The 19,437-nt window shown below is 32.9% G+C and overlaps 3 protein-coding genes across 4 annotated transcripts; all 3 read left to right on the top strand.

Moving 5' to 3' along the window:
* Positions 1–3,299: 3,299 nt before the first annotated feature.
* Positions 3,300–4,950, top strand: LOC120623502 (histone H1-I-like). Its single transcript, XM_039889547.1, has 3 exons — positions 3,300–3,306; positions 3,985–4,230; positions 4,398–4,950. The coding sequence occupies exons 1-3, from the start codon at positions 3,300–3,302 to the stop codon at positions 4,913–4,915; spliced, it is 771 nt and encodes a 256-aa protein (XP_039745481.1). The 3' UTR covers positions 4,916–4,950.
* A 307-nt stretch (positions 4,951–5,257) lies between these two features.
* LOC120623313 (ATP synthase subunit g, mitochondrial-like) lies at positions 5,258–6,601 on the top strand. Its single transcript, XM_039889272.1, has 3 exons — positions 5,258–5,403; positions 5,475–5,668; positions 6,326–6,601. The coding sequence occupies exons 1-3, from the start codon at positions 5,364–5,366 to the stop codon at positions 6,494–6,496; spliced, it is 405 nt and encodes a 134-aa protein (XP_039745206.1). The 5' UTR covers positions 5,258–5,363; the 3' UTR covers positions 6,497–6,601.
* A 1,367-nt stretch (positions 6,602–7,968) lies between these two features.
* Positions 7,969–18,587, top strand: LOC120637831 (carbohydrate sulfotransferase 4-like). Of its 2 annotated transcripts, XM_039909861.1 has the most exons (6): positions 7,969–8,489; positions 8,772–8,855; positions 10,338–10,517; positions 14,627–14,843; positions 16,911–17,103; positions 17,982–18,587. In XM_039909861.1, the coding sequence occupies exons 1-5, from the start codon at positions 8,131–8,133 to the stop codon at positions 17,019–17,021; spliced, it is 951 nt and encodes a 316-aa protein (XP_039765795.1). In that variant the 5' UTR covers positions 7,969–8,130; the 3' UTR covers positions 17,022–17,103; positions 17,982–18,587. The 2 variants fall into 2 exon arrangements, with proteins under 2 accessions (XP_039765795.1, XP_039765794.1); XM_039909860.1 differs by having other exon boundaries at positions 7,969–8,855.
* Positions 18,588–19,437: the final 850 nt, after the last annotated feature.

Below are 19,437 nucleotides of genomic sequence, written 5' to 3'. Positions count from 1 at the left end.
ATCGCCTACATGGAGAAATAAGGAATTTCGTGATTTACCCGAGATATACGGCAAGCAAATAATATACACACAACCAGAACTAAATTATGTAAATATAAACATATATATATAAAAAAAATCCTCGAGCGTTTTTGACACATTCTTACGTCATTGATAGCCTCTAACTAGGCAAGTCACGCTCACGACAACAAGCAATATCAGATTCACCTTCGTTCAATATCCCATTGTTTGTTGTACACATGTATTGTTTCATTCACACCAGTGCACTAATTGCTTTGGAGCCTTTGGAATGACATTAAACTTGATAATTATTTGGAAATAACATGAAAATTCAATACCAGCTCAACTGTCAAACATGGTACAACTGTGTGCCGTAGAGATTGGACCTCGTCTCAGATTGCGTTAACCCAAGTATACAGACGAAAAATGTCCTGATGGCTGATATACACTTTAGCAAGGATCAGTTAGACGAGCAAATAAGAATTGAAAATTAAAACTTTCCTTTATATCAAATAAATAAACAAAGCGACATTTGACAGATGTGATCACAAGATTTACGCCTGTTGCAAGTTACTGTTGTACGCAAGATACGTAATCACCCTGCGGGTATCCTCCCACAGTGAGAAGTATTTAAGTCCACCACGCTGGCTTAGTGCGGATTGGTGGCCTCCAGACGCCTTTGATGTTTTCCTTCACCGTTGAGAAAATTTAGAGGCGCGGGCTCTTAGAAAAAATAGAGGCGCGGGCTGCGATTCGAACTCGGCCCCCGAAAGTGAAGCTCCTTCAGTCCTAACCACGGGGCTATCACCGCTACCCTACTACGATTGCATAGTAAAGAAGATGTAATGTCCCAACCTCTAATTGTGAAGTCACTCACAATCACAGATCCGACTCGTGCTTTCAATTTGTGGCACTTTCGCTTCACTACCCGCTAAGTACGGCTAAGTGTCGAAAATTTGATGCTGTTGGGACACAAGGACATTGCATGTATAATACAAGCTTACCTACTATTGTCTCTGTATTACAAAACATTTCGTTGAATACTATATATATATATAATATAATTATTTTCACAATTATCGGTTTCATTTCTCTGTTAACTGCGTCATTACTGTAGATCAAGTATAAGTATACGAAATTAAATAAATAAATAAATGGCACAATCATACACAGGACGTGTATGATTTTGCCCTGGATCGTACCGAAACTTTCGACGTCCATTGGGTAATGTCAACCTACAACACTCATTCCCCATACGAACCAGAAAAAATGTCATTAGCACTGACACCAGCACTGTCGACCTAAAACCCCGCTTAAGGCCTAATGGGTATTATGCTTGGATTTCCATTGCATTTCTCGAAAGGGTGGTACGTGTGAATGAATTCACCAGCAATCGCAAAAAAAACCTCTAGGTACACCTCGCAGATTCATCATTGTGTTAGATAAAGTAGGTGGTAGGTGTTTGTACACTATAATCATTTATCATTGCGCATGTACATTTGCATATATTTATCTGATCTAAGAATGCAAATAAGTCCTAATCGCCTAAAATTTATATTCCTTCCTACCAATATTTGCTGACTGAGTGAATAAATAAAAATTTATTGGGTCACTACAAGTTTGTACCTGTTTAGTTATTCAAACTTTATGGCCAAATATTTGTGAGAGATTTAAAATTGAGGTCAATTTTTATGTGCCTTTAATAAAGGTGGTGCAACCTCCAAAAGAAGATCAAATTTAAGCATCAATTTACGCAAACGGTCGTATAGGCACATTGATTACATAAAAACATTTTCACTAGGTATTGACTATTGTGCGTGAGTTTATTAGGTATAAACTAATTCTGTTTTTTTATTATTTCATTATAAAGTAAGTCATTAACGGGGATATCACATAGTAGTAAAGAAAGATGCAGTCAAAGATATTAGAGGGCTAACCTACTTGAGGTATAGGACCCTCAATTGGCATCGTACCTGAACGCAAAATCACTTAGTGGGACGTCTTCGTCACAGCCGAAGCACAGAGAAAATTTGGAAACTATAAATGCCTAAATTGCTACCACCGGAGATCGAAACAAGGAAAATAACTAAGTCCAAACTCCAATGTGCATCCCGGTTTCACTGACTCTTAACTTGTGCTAATAATTTTAAAAGCCAGAACCTTCATCATTCCTGATCAGTGTATCCAATTTCGAATTATGTTTTGTCCAATACCGAGAACAACTCTTATGCGTGTTATCCACCTGCAAAAAGACAAAAATACATTAACAAATAAGATCAAATCAAAAAAGATGCGCTCGCAAAAAAGGTTAATAAGGTCCTGAATATGATAAAGAATGCGAAAGAAAACACATGTTATATACTTATGAATTTCAATAATAATAATTATCTAGCAGTTGCCTGCGACATCGTCCGCGTTTCCTTTTGTTGTTATTTGAATTCCCTCAGGAACTCTTTATTTTTCTGGAAAAAATGTACACTATGGCCGTCTCCAAAATGCTAATAATTTCCATGCTGAACTTCACTAAGATACGTTAAGCGGTCAAGCCGTGCTTAAGATTATTAGATATAATACATTATGTAACAAATGCCATCTTTGCAAATGCCGCCGCTTTTGCCAGTAGCTTTTTCGGGATAAATATTATCCTTACGTCCTTTTCCTGGATGCAAGGAACATGTGGGCCAAATTTCACTAAGATCGGTTACCTGTTAATCCGAACACAGGTCCAAAAAAACAGACACACTCGACATTTAGAGACATATTCCTTTCACCATAATTAAATTTAAAAATAATAGTTTATTTCGTTATTTAATACAATTATTATCAGTGTCTCAATATGCCTTCTTCAAAAGCCTTAAGAAAAGCGTAATGCTTGTTATTAAAGTCAAAAACACTGCCTTAGATTAAATTAATTGTCAAATGTAAATACAACTAATGTTTTCGTTTAAAATTCAATAAATTGATAGTGACCAACTTAGAAAGTATGATGTAGAGTTTGGCGTAATCGGTTTAATTTCAGCTTCTAATGAATAAACAATGAATAATAACAAAAGTGCGATTAAGAGAAAAAGTGATACTCTTGACTCGTTTTTTACCATTTTTTTTAATGCGGTAGTGGTCAAGACCAAAAATAGCTGGCATACCAAATTATATTTAAATTTGTTCAATATTTCCCGTTTTGTGAGAACAGACAGGAAAGTTAAATAAAAGGGTTAATTTGTTTCTCCATCGAAATATAAACTACTCCTGGCTAAAATTCTCTCTGACTAAATGTCCATGAATCATTCCGATACAGCTTCATGACAAGTAAAGATATTTAATATTTAGACCTGTTTTTGTCCCACCCACACTAATTGTTTTGACATTAATATTTTCTTAGCTATTTCATATTAAATTAAAATGATGTAATATTAGTTATCAATTTAATACATAGTTACTTACACATTTATTGATTTATAATCCTTAAAACTTACTTATTCTTTTTATTTCATTTCATTATGCTTTTTTGTGGAACTTTCTTATTTCTGGCATCACCAAGAAATGTCAGAATTCCACTGAATTTAAAATCAGACTTTACGTAGAAACTGGCCGAAACAATTTAATCAAAACTTTTTTCCTTACGTAGAAACGTCAAGTCGCTCGATTCTATTACGTCTTTGGATAGTAAATCGACTTCGAAAAACCAAAATTATAAATAATATTGTAATAATTTTCGTAATTGAAACAGTAAAAAAGTAAATGGATGTGTAAATATTTTATAAGGAACCGTAACTAAATCATTATAAATGGCACGAGTAACGAGGATAGCTTTAGATTTGACATTGGGTGTGTATATAATATGTTTATAGGTATAGAGTAAGAATACTCATCTCAAAGAAACGTGCAAAACAAATTGCATTCCGAATTAATGATAGCTATGTAATAAAAATTAATCATACTACCTACTGTTGACTATTGATGACTTACTAAATCTTTGTATTGCAGTTTCTCTGAGTAAAGTTGGACCAGCTGTAACTAAATTATGGTATTGTGCAAAAACTGCAATAAAAAATACACGAGCAAAGAGATTAGTATGTAATCCAATAGTGGATAAAGCAGAAGTAGCACTAGACAAACTTAAAGACGTGGCGGTTACATTACTAACTAAACTACGTGATCATCAACTTCCCAGGGAACTAAAATATCTAGAACAAGAGATAGAAAAAATTAAATGCAGAATCCACGAGAAAAAATAAAGGACTTTATATTTTCATTCAAAATAACAGCTATGAATTAATATTGTCAATTTTTTTTTATTAAATATAAATTTTGAAGTAATGTGTATTTTGGTGGTCCTAAAAGTCATATTTATCTGTTGATACTCATCGACACTTTACAATAATAAGATTCTTGATTTTATATTTTAGAAGCATGCAAAACTGTGAAGCCAGCTATTGGTACTGCGTGGCAATATGCAAAAACCGAAATGGTTCCACCCTTGACGGTAAACTTCTTTCACGGACCTGTTGGAAGAGACATTGAGAACGCTGTTTCTAAAGCAGGTGATACTGTTATTGCCCTAATACAGAAACAAATACGGCAAATAGAGTTAGAAGAAGTAAGACAAATAAAACTGAGAGAAGCTGAAGCTAAAGCTGTGGCAGCGAAGATTAAAGCTGAAGCAAAAAGAAAGGCCGAAGAAGCTAAAAAAATGGAAGATGAAAATTTTGCTAAAGAAGCAAAAGCTAAACAGCAAGCTGAAGCAGGGAAGAAAGCTCAAGCTACTCAGAAAGTAACAGCTGATGCTGCTAAGAAATCTAAAACTGAAACATCTTCACAAAAAGTTGTACCTAAAAAGAAAGCTGCAAAACGAAAGGCACCAAAGAAAAATAGACGTGGAGAGAAAAAAGGGTCATCTCCAAAGTCCAAGAACTAGTTTGAAATGTGTTCGTATTAAAACATGAACAATAATGTTATGAATTTTTTAAATTATAGTAGAAAAATATTAAAATAAGTACTTTATATAGGTTTTCTTTAATTTAATATGAAGCCAATAATTTTGGTACCAATCATTTAAAATAATTTGGCTAAGTCAGAGCCTCGTTGTAAGGAAACATAAATAGCTGTTTGGTTTAATAATCTTTTTAAATCGATCAAATGAACGAAAAAGTATGAAGTGCTTACCAAAGATATTATGTACATACCCAGTAGTAACTTAGAACCTAATAAACAAAATAATGAAGACTTATGATTTCATGACATTTTTATGACATGATAAGTCCGCGTCCTTTCACCTAATCTTAACCTATGTAATTGACTATCTTTATATTTTCACTTCATGTGCTTTGCTGCAAGAAATCAATTATCCTCTTAAAGGTTATAAAATGGCGACTTTATCTACTAAATTCACCCATTATTTCCTACGTAAGTTTAAAAATGTTCTTTTAAACATTAAATGGAAATTAAAGTTACCTACTTAATATTTTCAACGATAGGTTTCAGAACTATGCTCTTTCATGAATTAGGCGAAGCCTATATACCTAGATTGAAACATAGAACAGAGGTATTGGTTGGAGTATTAAAAGAAAAATCTGCTAAGTCCCTGCAGTCGGAGATTGCACGAAAAATTCGTGTTCTAAAAGGTTTTTATAGATTGGAAATGTCCCCCCCAAGAATCGATGAAATGAAGGTATTTTTGACATCTCCACATACACGACATAATATGTTCTGCCTTGAAAATTTATTAAACAAATAAACAAAATATCGTTTCGTCATCATCATGCCCTTGGTATAAGTCTTGGTAGGGATTTCTACTCAACTCGGTCTTGTGCCGCTTGTGAACAGCGGCTACCTGTGCGACTCGCTTGATGTTTTCTGTTTCATCATCATTATCAACCCATTTCAAGCTCGCTACAGGGCACATATCTACACCCAGATTGGGTTTAGACCATAGTCTCTGTGTACCACGCTGGCCAAGTCCTGATTGATATTTACGTTTGAAAAAGGTATAGAAAACTCTCGAAATGCAGATTTTCTTCACCAAGTTTTACCATAAAAGCAAAGGAATAAATTGAAAAGAATTATTGTTTTGAAACGCACATACCTAGTAACTCCGAAAAATTGAGAAGTCCGTGCCGGGGATCGAACTGAGTAACCCCAAACGAGAAGCCGAAGTCTTATCCTCTCAGCTATGAACGCTTTTCGACATACCATTACTTATATCAAATGTTTCAAAGACTGAGGAAAATAGTGCAAAACTTTAGTCGCTTGTTCCCACAATTTTATTAAGCGAGCAATGTGGTAAAACTAAACCAACCAACCAACATAACTTTGTTTCATTTTTTAGAGACTACAAGAGGATATCACTTTGGTTAAGGAGTTTATAAAAAATTACTGTTACAAAGATCTCACTGTGCGGCAAGCTTGGTTACTGTTTCTTGTCTGTACAGAGATTGGTCTATGTTTTTTCCTGGGTGAAACAATTGGAAAAATGCGTATCGTTGGTTATAAAGTTTAGACAATTCGAGCATTATCCAGTCATTATTTTACTTTCTTCTTGTTTTTATAATGTTTCTATTTAATTATCTTAGCCTACACCTATCTTTATTCTAATGTATTTGAAATTTTGTTTCATTATTGACTGGTACCTAGCTACTTCATACCTTATGTACAAAGTTGTTTGTTGTAATTAAAAAATAAAATAAAATATTATTTCGGTTTTAAAATGTTTAATTTATAAAAAACGAAATCGTCGTCCTTAGACCATTAATATCTCTCTCACGTGGAAGAAAGATGATCCTATGAACTTTTCACCAATTTAGGTTGGATGGCTTTAGAAACATTGTTTTGTAGGCTCAATATTTTTTACTACCTACTCGTTGTTATGTTTGCATAGTGATTTATTTATATTACTTGCACCTCGATTTTTTTCTCGTATTGCTGTTACTATCGTAGAATATTGCCTTTGAGTATCCACCTATATTTTATAAAACGAAATATCTACGTAGGTATTAGAATTTAGAATATGGATATAAGCGATTTGCAGTTCCTAAACATTGTATTGATTTCCTCAATACTTAAATGATGCCTATTCGTTCGAACGCTTGCCTGTTGATCTAAGAGTATTTTCACGTATTTAACTGTGCGTAAATAAAAGGCTAAAATAATATTACAAATCGATGAACAGCATAGCACTTAACAGTGCTATGCTGTTCATCGATTTGTAATATTATTTTAGCCTTTTATTTATAACATTGCCTAATATTTTTATAACTAGTTAACTTCGTTATACGTAGATAACTAATTAACAGGTTTCTACTTACCTACTTTTCTAAATATCTACTGCTTTGAAATCCATACGAAATCCACAATTCGAAATAACAATTTTGACTCCGATATTTTTGCTTAGGCAATTTTGCGCAAATCCTTCAACTTTACAAGACTAGAAGCTTATTTCTCGAGAAACGAGAAGTTACGGTTTACTATAATATATGTTTTCTAACAAAGAAAGTCGGAGTAAAAGGATACTTACCAAAAAACCCTTATGCTGGCAATATCGCAGCATTTTACAGTAGGTTAGGTACCTATTTGCTAATAATTTTTTAATTATTACAGTTACATGAGCAATAGTTTCATTTTAAAACATGCGGCCTCAGCTTTACTCTTACTAGTTACTAGGTAGATACGTACCAACCTATTCACTGTTCACTTGGCAAACTGCATTTACTAACAGGATGTTAGTTGTGAAAGACGTATAACGTATTTTTCGTTTTTTTTCAAATTTCAATTTTTGTGTGTAAAATAAAATTAAAATATCTTTCGCGCCATAATATAATTACTACTTTTTAATTTTCTGGGTTGTTGTTATTGTGTCAACTCAAGTATATAGTGCGTGACGTTTGCCGACAATGACAGAAAAATAAAAAAAAATTGACACTATCACGTTTGACAATTAATCTTTCAAAATGGCGTTGAAGGTGCAATGCGGTGTTTCCGCGGAAACGCGAAAGCGAGAATCATGATTGAAAAACACCAAATAACTTACAAAAAATGATAGTGATCGTGTGTTGGAAGTGTTTGTTTTAAATTAATCACCTACTCTAACCCTGTGATTTTTTAGTGATCAGTTTCAGTCGTGTTTTTAAATTAGTAATGTTGCGGCGAGTCAACTTCTACTCAATATGTATTGCGTTCGGTCTCAGTGTTCTTTTAATACTTGCTGGAAGTCGATATACAGATAACACCAATTACCGTCCATCTGAGAGTCGCAGGAATATAAGAAATTTTCTCAAACCAATCGAAGACGTCGATGAGAGTTCGCTGCAACCGATCCCGACGAACGCAGACGATGGTACCCCTGACGTCGATAAAATATTAGATAGAACTCGGTTAAAAATTAAACATGAGTTGTGGAACTATAATTTCACCCAGTCTGGTGTTCAAAACCTTGATGGTTTACTCATGGAATCGGGAGGCCAGCCCTTTAGAAGTTTGATCATATCTACTTGGAGGTCGGGAACAACTTTTCTTGGGGAAGTTCTTAACTCTGTGCCAGGGAATTTTTATCATTATGAGCCATTTTTAAACTTTGGCATTGTACAAATAAGAGGTACTCCGGAAGCTGACAAAGCCTTGAAAACTATTAAAAAGATGTTTCATTGTAATTTTGATGGCATGGAAGACTATTTTGAATATGGAAAAACTCACTGGCATCAGTTTAGCCATAACACAAGACTATGGGACCATTGTAAATATAAGAAAGAACTGTGTATTGATGCTGATTTTACTTCCAGGTTTTGCAAGTTGTTTCCTTTTCAAAGTATGAAAGTAGTACGTGTTAGGTTACGCCTCGTAAAGCAGTTGTTGCAAGATAAAGAGTAAGTAATTTAATACTACTGTATTCAATGTATAACTAAACTTTGTTTGCTTCTAAGAATTGTAGCATGATGTTAATAATAATTATAACTTTCCTCAAAACTTATGCTACCAAATGGAATAAATAATCCAATTCTTAATTCAATATAATACCAATTTACAGAATTATAGGATTCTATAAATTCCATAGAATCCTTCAGACCTTACACTATAGTACCCGCAACAACATACCTTTAATATTATTTATAACTAGCTATCCCCGCGAATTTCATTTCGCCTTAGTTTATTTCACATCTCAATGTCTTTATAAAGTACAATACATAAAACTCATCTTACTCCGGAACCTCTCTATAGGTCACATCAACAGTTTTACGATTAGGTATAGACAACTTGACGTGCGCTGTCAATTGTGTTTTGTTACTAATGAACGGCTAGATAATTGTTTTGATTTTAAATTAAAAAAAAAAATTGTATTTTTATACTTATTCTCCTATTCCGGATTAACAGGAATCAAAGAAATCAAAAATAATGAAAATCGGTCCATCCGTTCTCAAGTTATAAATGGTGTAACTAACACGACTTTGTTTTATAGATGTAGAATATAGATATATATATAAGGACTGTCGAACGGGATAAACAGTATCCTATGTCCGTCTCCTGGCTCTAAGCTACCCACCTACCAATTTTCAGCCATATCTGTACAGCCGTTCTTGAGTTATAAGTAGTGTAACTAACACAACTTTCTTTTATATATATAGATGTTAATTTCACTTGGTCGGGTTATATTAATTTGCTTATAAAATTTGTAGCTTCTTGCGACTGAGACTAATTCCTATCTTTCAATTATAGATTATATTAACACCTTTAAAATATGGGGGGCATTTTATAATTTATTTTAGTATTCTATATCCATTTAGTAAGTAAGACCGATTGATATTTGTGAATACAGGTGTTTATGTGTACTGTCATACTAACTAGCATTACCAACTAAAATATCTACTTATTTTGTATTACTTAAAATAAATTTAAATAGGTTATATATATTTTGTGTTCTTTAACTTATACTACAGTTGGAATTGGGTTACACATTTTTAATATGAGACCATGAACATGATATGTTCAAATGGTTGCATATTTCAAGTATTGAATGATAATGTTGTTTCTAACCAATGGATTAAATAATGGAATTTTCCATTGCCTTGTGGAATTAGGTTAGGAAAGGCAACTGTAGAAGACAAACCAACCATAGTCCCCATAACAAGAAAATAAAAATGTTGTAATTTAAGTACTTCTTTTAAGTTACATTAATTAAACTCAAAGTAAAATACATGCAATTTCACTGGGTTGGGAATATTAAAGAATTTGTAGCTTCTTTTTACTGGGTCTATAGACTTATTAACTAGACTAATTACTTTTGACGATAGATAAATTAATTGACTTAATATTAATTAGAATTAAATATTAATAAAAAAACAAATTTCCAGGCTTAATCTGAAAGTAATCCTTTTAATCCGAGACCCTCGTGGTGTGATGCAATCAAGGCAACACCGTAACTTCTGCCAGCCTGCACCGGACTGTTGGAAACCTGAACTACTCTGTGCTGACATGATCAGTGATTATGTAGCTGCTGCAAGACTCAAACAGGAATATCCACATCGGTTTATGTACGTAATACTTAAATAAATAAATAAATGTACTATGACAATACACACATCGCCATCTAGCCCCAAAGTAAGCGTAGCTTGTGTTATGGGTACTAAGATGACTAAAGAATATTATTATGAATAATATACATAAATACTTAGAATATACATATAAACACCCAGACACTGAAAAACATTCATGCTCATCACACAAACAATTTCCAGTAGTGGGAATCGAACCCACGGCCTCCGGCTCAGAAAGCAGGGTCGCTGCAAACTGCGCCAATCAGCTGTCAAAAGACTTAATATTTAATCTAGATGATTATATGATTTGAGCTTTAAAATATTGATGAAAGAAATTGCATTTTACTCTGAACTACATGGTATCTATAGATGAAACAGATGTTTGATTAAGAGCATATAAATATTATACTAAGAAGCCACTGCCACCATCCAGTTCCATCATCAGATCAGCTCCGTGTCAAAATAATTTTGCATTTGATTTACATGTTACGCAGGTAAAATTTAATCTGTATTGGAAACCAGAAAATTTAAATTTAAATAAACAACCAGGAATTTAAAAAAAGTGTGTGCGTGTAACCTTTACCTGACAAGGCGCAATTGAAGGAATACTTTTATTATTATTTATTGATGCAAGAGTAAAATGTTCCTGGGACTCCGCTATTTCATTTAATATTTAATATTTAATTTTATATTCTATTTAAAATTCATAAATGTCTCTTGCACATTTTATAAATATTTCCATTTGTTAAATTGAATAATTGAGAATAGAAAATTGAAGGTTAGATCAGCACATGCCAATATAACCTAGTCATTGAATATTATAGAATGTGGCAATCGTCAGAAAAGTTATTTATAATTTATTTATTACAAAAGTAATAAATAAACTAGTATATTTAAAGATGTTCTTTTTCGAAAAATTCTTTTTAATTTTTTTTTTAAACTGTTGATTTTTATTCACTTTGCAATTTACTATTGATCCGTTTGAAAATTTTGGAAATAAATAATCCTAATTGATTATGATATTTGCCACTAGCGTGGAGTATATGACATATACTTACAACCAATCCAAATTATTATTTTAAAATAGCGGAAACTGCACAGACGTCTGAGGTAAGCGTAGACGCGCCTAAAGAAGTGCTACTTCAAAAAAAATAACAATTAAGATTTAAATAAAATATTATATTTTAGATGTTAAAACAGTAGTTTTGATAATAATTTTCAAAAATTAAGTGTGTTCAGTTAATATTGGTTTATTAAGCAATTCATATTATATACATGTTATAAATATATGAGTATTTTTAAGAAAGAGCTTTAGTTTGGCTTTAGTAAAGCGTTAGCGTTAGATTTTATCCAGAGTGTGTTCTAATTTTAGCCAATTTAAATTGAGTGTCCGCAGAACAGATGTTTTAGTTTAGTAATAACAATGAAGTCCATCCTGGTTGAAATAGGACATGTAAACAAACACCACTTGTTAGCTAGACTAACACATAATAAATTAGACTAAATGCTTACATAGGTGTGTTTTGTGAAATTCATCAATAGTCTAACTATTAGGGTTACCAGATACTCTTTGCATATCATCTAAAAAGCACATTAATTTCAAATTCACAAATGTTACTGTTACACATTCCTAATTCGAAATTGATATAAGTAAATAGGAATAAAAAAATTACACATAGAAATTTGCGTCTAATCTCGTGTAAAAAATGTATGAATTTTAAATTCACAAATAGTATTCAAGAAGCTTAAGAAATTATTTAGGGTTTAATAAATTCTTGACAAACAAAATAGATTAGGCGTATGGGTTTAATAAATAGTCGTGTAATAGAGTTGGCTAATCAAATATGATTAGCCAACTACCATCTTAGACTACATTATCACTGACACTTGATATTCTTAGACACATTACTAACTTGTTGTGGAATAAAAAAAAACTAAAAATGTAGGTAAGTAGACCAATCGTTCGTCGCCTATATACATGTTTTCTAGTCTAGTGAAAATGTAAAGACGTCTAAAGAAATAGGGACGGAATTTTTTATTTTTTTTTGTTTAAATGTTTGCTTTGGTTTTAATTTTTTTTGACAAAAATCTTTGTGTAGCTTCTTATTTGTACGGTCTGTAGAGTCAATTGGAGAAATTAATAAGAAGTAAGTAATCCAAACTCAGTCACACCCCTCTAGGATGTCCGTGTCTTCCTTGAGAGTCTTTATGAACATCTTGATAATCCATGTAGACACACGCTTCACATATATGTCCTTAATATTCACTTATCTAAGCTACCGTTATCGGCATCTCTTGATTTACAGTTACTTTTGCACATGTAATGTCTATTCTAGATGTAACCATCGCTTCAATTCGCGTTATAATTTTTTGCGCTAATAAATTATACATGTAGGTTAAATCTCTATAATCGCAAAGACAGACTAAGTTTATTTTACTAGCTAGCGATGCACAGCCGAAACACAGACAGGCTACTACAATTAAATTAAAATCTTCAATTTAAATTATTCGACCCTTTACAGTTTCATTACAAGTACAGATGTAGTAGTTATGAAGTGATGAAATATTTTGAACACTACTTGCTTTATGAAATGCAAACCATTCTCCTATCTTTAATCAGTACACCAAATGGCCTCCAATTAATTATTATCACGTGATTTTAAAATTAACTTGAAACGTACATTATTTTAACTAGTGCCTACTGTTTCATGATTGCCTTAGTAACAGTATAACAGTAAATATTGTAAAAGTTGAAACCTTCATTTCACTGCCCTGCTGCGGCCGGCACTTGTCGTGGCGTTGTCAGTTGTTTGTCACACCCTTCCCGTTTATTAGTAGTGTAAAAAAGCTTCTTATCCCATAGGCCCTTATTAATAAACGTAGCATTAGGTCGGAACAGTAATGTTGTCATTTGTCACACGTCCAATGACAGCATCTTTCAATTACAGTGTTAAATAACATTTCAACGTTATGCCGATTATTTTCACTAGTACCTACTGTTTTACGTTAGCGATACTAAAATTATTTACGTTAGCGATACTAAAATTATATAGTTAAAAATGCGGAAATAGTTCTAGCCTCAGTCACTGCCCTTGGGTATTGCGGTCGGCGAGACGTTTTCATCCCCTTACCACTAATTGGGAGGTCTATAAAAAACTTCGTTATCCATTTCGGTGTGTGTTACGGTAGTGGGCTTTCGTGTATGACTGCATAACTTATCAGTTATCATTACACACATGAGACATCCCTTTACTTTCACCCGTCAAAAACTAATAAAAAGCCTTTAACGTGACCCTTGACGTGACACGTTATATTTAGCGTATCTAACTATGTAATTTATCGGTATAATATGTATACATTTGAGTGAATACTAAGTATACATGTTTCACTTTATATATGTTACCCCGTACGTATAGTATGTATATTATACAAAGTATAATAACTAAGTGTTTGATACAGAATGAATTGTAATCAATTTGTAGGTACGCGCGAACTGCGTGAGCTATCAAAATGTTTGTGAATATGGAGATTACAATATTAGTATTTTTCTCAAACATGATTGGAAATTTGAGCATTATTTTGACAACCTTCTTCGGAATTGGCCAAATACATGTGAACAGCGGCCGGCAAAATTTGTATGAAAATCCGTATTTGTCGTGTTTTAGCGGTCAAATAAATTGCTTAGTAAACTAATATCTGTTGTGTAATTTAAACATGGAACTATCTTTTAATCCGTAACGTGACAACCAAGGAAGTACCTTAATGGTTTTATTTAAATTTCGATCCGGCTTGCAAATAGAAAGATTTTTATTAATAAAGTCCACTTTAAATATCAAAAATTGTACATTCAACTACAGTATTTAAAAAAAAAGTTCTGCTTAAAAGATACTTCTTCGTTTTAATTTCCGCGCATTATTTCAGAGCAGTACGAAAACCCTTGGCTATGACTAGGCATTGATGGACTTACGTATATGTGACACGGCTTCGCCTCTCCACATATTCACGTTTGTCCCTTGCCTCTCATGCTGGCGGCTACTATCAATGTACTATCAAATTTTTGTTTGTTCTTTTATTAGTAAATGATATATTTCTTTTCTTTCTTTTAGGGCTTTAAGATACGAAGAGCTGGCACTGAGTCCGAACAGCACTTCGTATGCACTGCTAAAGTTCCTAGGTTTGGGTATAACACCGTCAATTGACGAGTTTCTTCACTCACACACAAATGTTGAGGTGGCTGGCGTCAGCTCCACCTTCAGGGTCTCCCGCGATGTGCCTTTCAGATGGAAGAATGTTCTAGATTTTAATTATGTTGATGAAATACAGGTGAGTTCAATCAAGTCTTCTGATTATTTATTCATAAAACACACCAGCAATTAATTGTAACAAAATTCATAATGTGCAATACAATAATTTTCAATTTATAATTAACTTGCTGTTTTTCTCGACTAAGTCCGCATTTTTCCGGGCTAAAAAGAATGGGAGTCATGCCCGCATGCTCCTTACGGATTTTAAAATCTAAAAGCAATCTAAAAAAATGCTACGAAGCCAATTAGAATAATGCCGTGTAGAAAACACTATCAAAAGGAAAGTTATTAAGAGTATTTTTTCTTCATAGATAATTGAATTAGGGATAATAAAATAAAAGTATTTTATGTTGTATTATGTGGTTTTGACGTCCCTAGTAGTTTGATATAGCTAGTAATATTATAAAACGAATCAAAGACTGAAGGATTGTTTTGTATAAAAATAAATGGTATTTTCCCCCAATAATAATATACCTACTCTTTTTTTATCAAGGCGTCCCCGTTGGTTCGTATGTATGAAACATTTTACTTTTACGTTCAAAAAGATTGCTCACAACAAGGTCGAAGCGGGGTTCGAGTGAACTCGACTTTCGAAGGGTACTCGATCTCTGTTTTGTCTGTCGAAGAAACTAGATCAGCTTGATCATATCTATGCTATGTGGATGAAAAAAGATATAAAATTGGTCGTCGCGTCGTTTTTGTGTCACGTTGTAATGCTGGCGTTAATCAGGTTTAGTTATCTCTTGTAATTATAATTCAAGCTGTGATCGAGAAGTCTCTAGACGTGCGAGGTTTTTGTTAAGTATATTTTTTACTTGACTGTGATTCATTTTTACGAATTTTATTTTATGCACAAATATACAAGTATTATACCTACGAATTCTGTTAAATTCTGAATAACTTGTTTTATGATTTCCGTTTAGGTACAATAACAATCTTTACTATAGTTTTGTCATGGCCGTACGTTTGTGGTGCCGATTCGGTTGTCGTCATCAGCATCATATCAATCCATTACTGGCCCACTACAGGGCACGGGTCTCCAACCGCAATGAGATTGCAGATTGGTTGACTTCACACGCCTTAGATACTCCAAGCCATGCAGGTTTCCTCATGATGTTTTCCATCATCATGAAGCAAGTGATATTTAATTGCTTAAAACCCACATAACATGAGGTGCGAGCTGAGATTCTAACTCGGCCCCCCAAAAGTGAATCCAAAGTACCTACTAACCACAAGGTTAGCATCGCATCGATTTCGACTCTATTAAGTCTGTTTTCACTAAACTTAATTGAAAAGTAGGTATAAATAAGTGCTATCTCAGGGCATTGTGGCATTGCGCACAAGTGGAAATAATATCCTTATTATTACACATTATATTGTATTACACATATCAATATATGTGTAATAATAAACAAGGATAAACTTCTCCTATTCTAAGTATAAAATAATATCCAAATAATATATGTGTGTATGTATTATTTGGATATTATTAGTACACATATATTATTAGGGAACCATTCGAGTGTGTGTGTTAAAGTGTACACTACACTATAACACACACACTCAAAGTTAAGTTTAGAATGTTGCATGTATCCCTATTAATCATTGTTTATTGTTATCTTATTTTATTTTAATGTATTTAGTTTTCTTGATAAATATCCAGTGAACAGTGGTAAATTTTAAGTTTTGGAGGTTGGCGTGATCACTGTTACGCAGTTTCATACTTTTACAGTGATCATCGTTTCATTCATTAGAGGTTAAGATCCCCTGGCAAGGATATAATTTTTGTCTCCAGCCTATGCTGGCCCTGCAGGAGGCCATCTGCTAGGTCTGCCATTTATTTAATTAAGCAACAACTTGTGATACATGCCTCCCTAGTACGACTGCCCAAACACTCATGTTGGCTTCATATTGTTCTGTTCACCTTGTAACCTATTTATAAGAAGTTAGTTACTCTTTGGTCATATATTTTTTTTTTTAAATTATGACTATAAGAAAATGACTCCTTACTTGGTGTTCAATTCGGCCCGCGAAGAAGGATGTATTCGTAAAACCGCTTACTTCATTATTAAACTTTGATTTTCAGATGACATGCAAAGAGGCTATGTCCCTGTGGGGATACCGCAACGCGCACAACTCTACGCACATGACCAGCAAAGACTACAATCCGCTCGACCAGTATTCCCTAACGCAGTGAATTTATCATTTCGCCATCGAGTTTCTAATCACTTCTGGATAATTTGCTGTCAGCAATTTCATACGTTTAGGTTATTTATCACGTGAGTAAATCTTTTTTTAGCTGCTACTCGGGAATACTGCCACGCTCGACGTTACGGTTTCATGTTAGTAGTTAATGATCTTAGCGAAATCTTTCATGGGACATACTTACATAAATTGGAGCACTATTATTTTATTCAGACATACTTACAGACTTCCTAGAAGTCCTAAAAGTAAGGAATTCTGAAACAAAATGTCCTGAATATAAAAATAACATTACTTTAAGCGATGGTAACAAAGCCCCATTGCCTGAGAGTTCTCCATAATGTTCTCAAAGGCGTGTGAAGTCTACCAATCCGCACTTGGTCAGAGCGGATGACAATAACTTGTCCCTTCTCATCCTGAGAGGAAACCTGTTGATGATAATGAAGGAATGGTCTACCGTAATGGGGCAGGTATGTTCAATTTAGTAATGCTATCCTTTCTTAACTACAGAGATGAGTAGTAAATGGATATAACTACCAAACTAAATCCGTCATCTTAAGATTTTGGATTAAATTGATTAGTAATTCCGTGCTTCAGGTTTGATTATTCGTTTGGGCCAAAACCGTTAAGTTGTTGAGTTTAACTACAAATTATCAGTTTTAGCCTGGAGTCAAGAAAATTGGTGTCTCCGGAACCACTATAAACAAAAAAAAAATAAAAATTAATATAATATAATATATGTGTAATTTGTGAGTTTTTTCCTTCTGTATAATCGATACCATGGTTCTGTGTTTTTTTTGTTGATAAAATCAAAATAAATATAAAATAAACGGTTTCTACGAGATTTGGAAAAAACCGTTATAAACGGTTTTATAAAAATACAAAATTATTGAACTATAAAATTTAATAAATAAGTGAACATCATAATAAATAATAATAGTGTTTTTCTTTTCAGATGATGCTCCATTATTTATTTATGTATTATATAAGGGAGATGGACGAATTGTTATACGACTAAGAGTTTAAAATGAAATAAAAACCGGCTTAGTGTGAGTTGAACTTGCACGTGAAGGTTTTCGTACCAAGGTCCAATGTAAACAATACATGTATTAAAATTACTAAGATCGACCAAAAAAACATTAAAAAAAACACGTTACTTGAAAGGAGACTCCATATTGATTTTTAACTTTTTTTTAAATGTTGATATACCGGCAATGGTTAATAAACTGCAACTCTCTATATATTGATACAGCCCGCTGACAGACGGACTTAAACAGCGGAGCCTTAGTTATAGCCACCTTCGGGTACGAAATCCTGGAAAGATAATTGAAACCACAGAATTAAGAACATCCAGAAACCGTGTACACGACTAATATTGAAGCGTAAAAAACCACTCCACTTTAGAATGTTTCTCAAACAAACGGACTAAAAGTCGCTTCATAAATCCTCTCACTCCATTTAGCAGTTGACAGTAATTGTTTTACCTCTAAAGTTCTAAGCGTTCACCATAAAATGGTAAACAAATTGTGAGCTGGCAAAATTACGCGGGTGTGAAGTGAGACGTGCGCGAAGCGTTTTCACTGTTTTTTCGCAGAATGAGGATTCTGTATGTTCTTAACTCAATTTTAAAAACATTATCTGGATCAGATCCATTGTTTACAAAAAATTGAATAAATATGATAAATATTGAGTCTCGAAAATGGTTTTGGGCTAACAAACAAAAATACCATTTGAGGTTTAAACGATTTCGCAGCTTGATTCAATATTATTCATCAATTCACTACCATAATTTCCAGTGATTCTTATCATTACGTTTTCCATGTATGACGGTAAAAAACTTGGCCTGACCCATATAGGTTTCATTTAATTAATCTAATTTAATTTATGTTGTTTTTATACATAACATTTTATTTATAGTTTTACATTTAAGTGTTGATAATAAAAGTAAAAATATTTATATGTTACAATATAAATATACTAAAATTATGTATATATTATGTTACACTTGAAACTTGAGATTATGTTTATTTCGAGTTTTATGAGATAGATATGAGTTCTTCAAAAGAATATTGGAATCAAACTACTTAAATGTAATGGTTTATGTGAGGCATATTTTTTTACTGTTGTTATTTTATACATTTAAAAATATGTACATGGCGGTATTACGTAAATTTAACAGCAAGAATTTAAAAGAACTAAAATTTTATTGGTCTATGTTTATATATTAAAAAAACATGTTATTTATTATTTATTTTCTATATATTTCATAATTTTGTATTCAAATCGAGTCCAATTTCGTCCGTCTCCCTTAATTGCCACAGCAATAATATTTAAAAAAAAAATTCAAATTGAGACATTCAAATTGAGAAGAGAAGAGATTTTATTCAAATGGCTCCTTATGCAAACTTTTG

The sequence above is a fragment of the Pararge aegeria genome, chromosome 4 (assembly GCF_905163445.1).
Source record: "Pararge aegeria chromosome 4, ilParAegt1.1, whole genome shotgun sequence".
Taxonomy (NCBI): domain Eukaryota; kingdom Metazoa; phylum Arthropoda; class Insecta; order Lepidoptera; family Nymphalidae; genus Pararge; species Pararge aegeria.
The sequence above is the reverse complement of the archived record's forward strand: the minus strand, read 5'-3'. Positions and strand labels throughout refer to the sequence as shown.